At 44.7% G+C, this 6,395-nt stretch overlaps 1 protein-coding gene across 1 annotated transcript in view; it reads left to right on the top strand.

Moving 5' to 3' along the window:
- The window catches only part of LOC145399768 (G-protein coupled receptor 54-like), a 100,178-nt gene extending 94,053 nt beyond the window's left edge, over positions 1-6,125 (top strand). Inside the window, exons 7-9 of the mRNA XM_080272317.1 lie at positions 1,897-2,043; positions 3,754-3,807; positions 6,026-6,125. Of these exons, the coding sequence (XP_080128443.1) occupies positions 1,897-2,043; positions 3,754-3,807; positions 6,026-6,125 (301 nt within the window). The remainder of the gene's footprint in view (positions 1-1,896; positions 2,044-3,753; positions 3,808-6,025) is intronic.
- Positions 6,126-6,395: the final 270 nt, after the last annotated feature.

The raw sequence follows: 6,395 nt of genomic DNA, 5'->3' as shown, positions 1-6,395 counted from the left end.
AGGGGGATTGGAGTAGAGGTGGAGGGGGACTGGAGTAGAGGTGGAGGGGGATTGGAGTAGAGGTGGAAGGGGACTGGAGTAGAGGTGGAGGGGGAGTGGAGTAGAGGTGGAGGGGGACTGGAGTAGAGGTGGAGGAGGACTGGAGTAGAGGTGCAGGAGCAAGGTGCCTCTTTTAAGCTGAATATAACTGGTCTGAAGTCGTCAGAATAAAAAAAAAAAAAAAAGAAAGAAAGAAAGAAAATTGGCGTCGCCATAAGAGCTAATTATGTAAATGGAACTTATATTAATGACGTGGAGAGGAGGTATTTATTATATTTTTCCACTTAAGTGCATTTGAGAAATATGAAAAAAAAAATTGCTTCCTGGGTCTCTGCCACATAAAGCAGGAGTGTACCAACTTCCTCAAAAGTACTATTTAAACTGTGTAAATAAACAAGTTGTCCATTAAACGAGTTGTGCAAGGAAATCATCATTATCATCATCATCATCATCCATTGTTACAGTCTAAGAAAGGAGTGAGGAAAAACCTGTATTGTTCACAGGGCAAAGACATGTTAATTGCTGAAACGAATGACCTACAATCACGCAATAGTACACAATTTCAGTATGTGGACCTAATTAGCTACTTCACTACGATGACGCATTTTCCACTTCCCTCTCCCTTCCCCCTACACGAATATCAACTGTAACTGTAACCCTGGTCTTTATAAATTACGAATTCAATTTATTTTACCAGCCCATCCTACTTCAGACTTAAAAAAGGAACCCTCTCATCCTGTAACTTACCACCTAAAGCCATCAGGTCTTGAGACAAAGGGCTGGAAAGGGAGGAAAAAAGATACAGTAGACGTCAGTACCTTCTTTTTATCAGAGCATTTCCTCCCCACACACACGGACACAAAAACGTTCTCACACACACACACACACACACACACACACACACACACACACACACACACACACACACACACACACACACACACACACACACACATCACCCCCCCCCACACACACACATATTTTGTTTCAACAGGGTTCTTTGAATTCCGAAATGATATATAAAAAATAACCTTTCAAGAGAGGAAGAGGTCAGTATAAGATTCGCCTTCAGAATGGAAGTAATATATCTCTTCCGTCGTAAAAGAAAATAGAGAAAGGAGAAGAAAATTACCGCGGGGAGAAAAAGAAGACTGATCAATGGTTTCCACATTACTCTTAATATTTTTTCTCTTGGTCTCCCTCTCTCTCTCTCTCTCTCTCTCTCTCTCTCTCTCTCTTAGTCTCCTTTGATCTCTCCCCCTTTTTTTTTCTTTATACATCATGCTCTTCCACCTTCTTGAAAATAAATTATTCTCTCTCTCTCTCTCTCTCACTCACTCACTCGTTTTATCCTCTTCCCTACTGTTTTCCGTTCTCACCTATCTCTCCATTCTCTGTCTGTCTGTCTGTCTGTCTGTCTGTCTGTCTCTCTCTCTCTCTCTCTCTCTCTCTCTCTCTCTCTCTCCTAAAACTCGTTTTATCCTCTTCCCTACTGTTTTCCGTTCTCACCTATCTCTCCATTCTCTCTCTGTCTGTCTGTCTGTCAGTCTCTCTCTCTCCTAAAACTTTTGCAATTAGAAACCAAATCTTTCCATCATAATGAAGCCAGACCACCTAATTAGGACCATAAGTTCTGTGTGGTCTGTCTCTCTCCCCACCGATTTCCTTGAACCCAGTACTCTCTCTCTCTCTCTCTCTCTCTCTCTCTCCATTCACCAACCCTCTCTATATCCCCGTACATCTATCCGTTTATCTCTATCTCTCTCTGTCTATCCATCATCCAACTTTGTATATCTGTCTACCTATTTATCTACGAGTATCTCTCTCTCTCTCTCTCTAACTCTAACTTTTTTCCAGCTGTATGAACCCAGTGGTGTATGGGTTCATGTCCAAGAACTTTCGCAAGGGGTTCAAGAGAGCACTGTGTTCACTTCTGGGGCGGACTGACGAACACACCCACCCCTCTCTTTCTCACACCCTCACCCTCAGGCCACTCCAGCACAGGTAAGAAAGGGAGAGAGCTTTAATGTGTGAGTGAGCTGCCTTTAAAACGTGAAGTCATTGCAGTGAGTGAGCTGGGATGAACGAGTGAGCTGGGTTTATCTTGTGAGCTAGGTTCAATAAGAGTTGGGTTTAACGAGTGAGCTGGGTTTAATGAGTGAGTTAGTTTTAATTCTCGGACTTTCAAGATTTCTCCCAGGTAAATAAAACCGTCTTGTGTTAGAATGGTCTAGTGTTAGAATGGTCTAGTGTTTGAATGGTCTAGTGTTAGAATGGTGTGGAGTTAGAATGGTGTGGTGTTAGAATGGTGTGGTGTTAGAATGGTGTGGTGTTAGAATGGTGTGGTGTTAGAATGGTGTGGTGTTAGAATGGTGTGGTGTTAGAATGGTGTGGTGTTAGAATGGTGTGGTGTTAGAATGGTCTGGTGTTAGAATGGTCTGGTGTTAGAAAGGCTTGGTGTTAGAATGGTCTGGAGTTAGAATGGTCTGGAGTTAGAATGGTGTGGTGTTAGAATGGTGTGGTGTTAGAATGGTGTGGTGTTAGAATGGTGTGGTGTTAGAATGGTGTGGTGTTAGAATGGTGTGGTGTTAGAATGGTCTGAAGTTAGAATGGTGTGGTGTTAGAATGGTGTGGTGTTAGAACGGTCTGGTGTTAGAATGGTGTGGTGTTAGAATGGTGTGGTGTTAGAATGGTGTGGTGTTAGAACGGTCTGGTGTTAGAATGGTCTGGTGTTTTCCTCTATGTAATTTATAGGTAGGTCAGTAGCCAGGAAGGGAAATTACAGAAAATCATGCTTTTTATAATTTGCTTGTACCAAATACCCACTTGCCTCCAACTGCAGTGAGACGGTGAGAGAGTGAGCTAGTTTTAGTGAGAGATGGCTTTAATGGGAGAGCCAGTTATGGAGAACTGATTGGAGTGAGTGGAATCTATTTTTTTCCCCTTAATGACAGAAGTGTATGTTTTTTGTGGTTCTGTCTGTCTGTCTGTCTCTGTCTGTCTGTCTGTCTGTCTGTCTGTCTCTGTCCGTCTGTCTGTCTGTCTGTCTGTCTGTCTGTCTGTCTGTCTGTCTGTCTCTCTCTCTCTCTCTCTCTCTCTCTCTCTCACTATTTTATGCTCTCTCCTTCAGTATTTCACACTCTTTCACCCTTCCTCATTCTTTTCAACTGCTCTTCCGTCCCTCACCCACTCTTCCTTCCCACCCCTCCATCCCACCCCCTCTCTCTCTCTCTCTCTCTCTCTCTCTCTCTCTCTCTTTCACACACACACACACACACACACACACACACACACACACACACACACACACACACACACACACACAGAGGAGGCTTAAAGTCTGCGAGGCTGCATTTTTCCTCTCTGTCTGTCTATCTGCTTGTGTTGAGTGAACGAGTGAGAGGGAATTCATGCGTGCGTTAGTATGTGCGTGTGTATTTGCGTGTAACCTTCCTTTGTAACATTCCCTAACGCCACGGTGCCTGAGAGTGAGTACAAGAGCCTGAGAGTGAGTACAAGGAGTCTGAGAGTGAGTACATGAGTAAGAGTGAATCCAAAGTGGCTGAGAGTTAGTTCAAGAGCCTGAGAGTGAGTACAAGAGCCTGAGAGCAAGTACAAGAGCCTGAGTGAGTACAAGAACCCTCAGAGTGAGTACAAGAACCCTGAGAGTGAGTACAAGGAGCCTGAGAGTGTTAATATGTCCTCTTTTTTCAGATACACGGCCCACAACAACGGGTCGGTGGCCAGCAGGTCCACTACACACTTTAGGTAAGGGAAGAGGGAGGGGAAAAAGGGGAGAGGGGAATGGGGGAGACGGTGAAGACAGGAGGAAAAGAGAAGAGGGGAATGAAGGAGACGGGGAAGAAGGAAGAAAAAGACAGAGAGGGAATGGAGGAGAGGAAGGTAAGGGGAGAGAGAGGGGAAAAAGAGGAGAGGGGAATGGGAGAGAAAGAAGGGGAAAGAGAGAAAGGGAACGGGGAAGAAAGGAGGAAAAGAGAAAGGGAAAGGAGGAGGGGGAGGGAAGGAGCAAGAGAAGTGGGGAAAGGAGAAAGGAGGAGGGAAGGTGAGGAGAAGGGAAGGAGGACCAGAAGGTGAAAAGGAGGAAGAGAAGGAAAAGAGAAAAGACAGAGTGGGGAGAGAGGAGTGGGGAAAGGGAGAAAGGTAGGGAAGGAGGCTGGTGGGGAGAAAGGAAAGAGGGGGAAAAAGGAAGTAAAGGCAGAGTGGGGTAAAGGAGGGGGGAGAGAGGTTAAGAGGAGGGGGAAAGGAGAAGGAAGAGGGGGAAAGGAGAAGGAAGAGGGGGAAGGATGAAAAGAGAAGGGGAGGGGTACGGTAGACGGAGAGATATAGAAGGCGAGTGGGGAAAGAAGAGGGCAAAGGCTGAAGAGATGGGGAAGGGAATGGGGGGAAGGAGGGAAGAGGAGGGGCAGAGAGGGAAAGGAGAAGTACGAGAAAGGAGAAGAGAGAAAGATAGAGAAAAAACAAAACAAAAGAAGGAGGGGAGAAATAAAGGAAAGGGAGAAACGGAAAAAATAAGACTGACTGAGGAAGGATATTGATTAGGAGGGAGAGAGCAATGGAAACGAAGAAAAAAAAAAATAGAGGGATGCACGAGGAAGGGAGGGAAAAGGAAGAGGAAGGGAGGGAACAGGGGGAGGAAGAGAGGGGAAAAAAGAAGGGGATGTCGAGAGGAGGAGGAGGAAAGAAAAAACAGAGAGAGAAAGGGAAGGAAGAATGAGGGAAGGGTAACAGAATGGGCAAGTGTGTGTGTCAGAATATTGCATCAGTTACCCCCTCTCGTCTCTCCTTAAATGGATGGTTTTACAGCGAATGGCCACTATTACTAACCCCATTTTCTATCCACTTTTTCCACACTCGCTAATTTGACGGTAAATCTTGCACGTGCACATGCATGCTAAAACACACACACACACACACACACACACACACACACACACAACACAACATAAAACACTCCCCTCCAAACATACGGACGCACGCAAACATACAAACAATAAAACACAACACGAAAACATAAAACACTCCCCTCCACACACACACACACACACACACACACACACACACTGCACCTAAGAACCCTCCCCTCCCTCGCCCCACATTCCCCTTTGTACCAAGCTTCAGTGCATGCTCATTTCCCTCCATTTTTTGCAACATCCCCGCTTGCACTGCCCCGTCATTAGCAACACAGCCCTCACATCGCAAACATCTCGGCATTTTCACAAGCAGCTGTTTTTACACCATATATCATGGGTACCTCCTGGTGCAGTATATTCCTAAACTGCAAAATGTAAATACAGAGCCTGCAAAGTGTAAATATAAAGCATTCTCGCCAACAACCCCTTCGATCAAGTGAGGCAGTTTTTCATCATAATATTCTCTCCAGACGATTGTTTTTCACCTTACGATTGGCCTTCTCAGTTTGGAGGGGTTAGACACAGCCTTCCTCAACCCCCTCTCTTCCAGGGTGCTCTCTTCAGCTCAATAAAATCGTCTGGTGCCTGCAAGAACTAGTCAGAACAGACCAACCCTCCCTCTTCCGCCTTGGTGGGGTTACAAGGGTCTCAAGCGAATTTCTCCTAGCAATTTATTTTCGCATATGGCCGGTTAATTTTCTGTTATAAATTACTAATGTGGTCTACGTCGATATCAGGGAGACATATATACCGTATTGGATAACAGTAAGGGGCAGTACGTAAAATAAATCACTAAGGAGATCAGTATTCACATATTTCCCGAGTGGCTCTGTGGATACCTTGTTTCTCCCTAGGTCTGATGATGATGATGATGATGACTGCCTTGGGATGATGATGATGATGAACCTAATTACTCCACCATCACCTGAAACATCACCACCACAATTTTGCAACACATTACTGCATCATCATTTGCAACATCACCATCATTTGCAACATCTTGAACACTCTTTGTAGTTTTGTTCTGATATTTCCTCAAAACATTTCGTTCACAGGGGGGACTACGGCCGCCGCAGCACCATCCAAGCAGACCACTACAGGACGAATCATTATGAAAACAACGTGGAGAAACTGACCACAACTTGCCATATATAGGACCGAAAATACAAGACCCTGAGTGAAATAATACGGACTAGTTGACAATAATAATAATAATAATAATAATAATAATACAATGGAAGATTATGAGTGAAAAGACAAATACTAAATGACGGAACGTTTGAGAAGATGAGTGAAATGATACGGAAAAGCTGACCACACACACACACACAAACACACACACACGAGATATTTGTGAAAAGATACGCACTCAACAGTCCGAAACAAAAACAGAGAGAGAGAGAGAGAGAGAGAGAGAGAGAGAGA

The sequence above is a fragment of the Coenobita brevimanus genome, chromosome 50 (assembly GCF_032717465.1).
Source record: "Coenobita brevimanus isolate Jiangsu-jjx chromosome 50, ASM3271746v2, whole genome shotgun sequence".
NCBI classification, from domain to species: Eukaryota; Metazoa; Arthropoda; class Malacostraca; order Decapoda; family Coenobitidae; genus Coenobita; species Coenobita brevimanus.
Note: the sequence above shows the minus strand (reverse complement) of the source record. Positions and strands in the feature narration are given on the sequence as shown.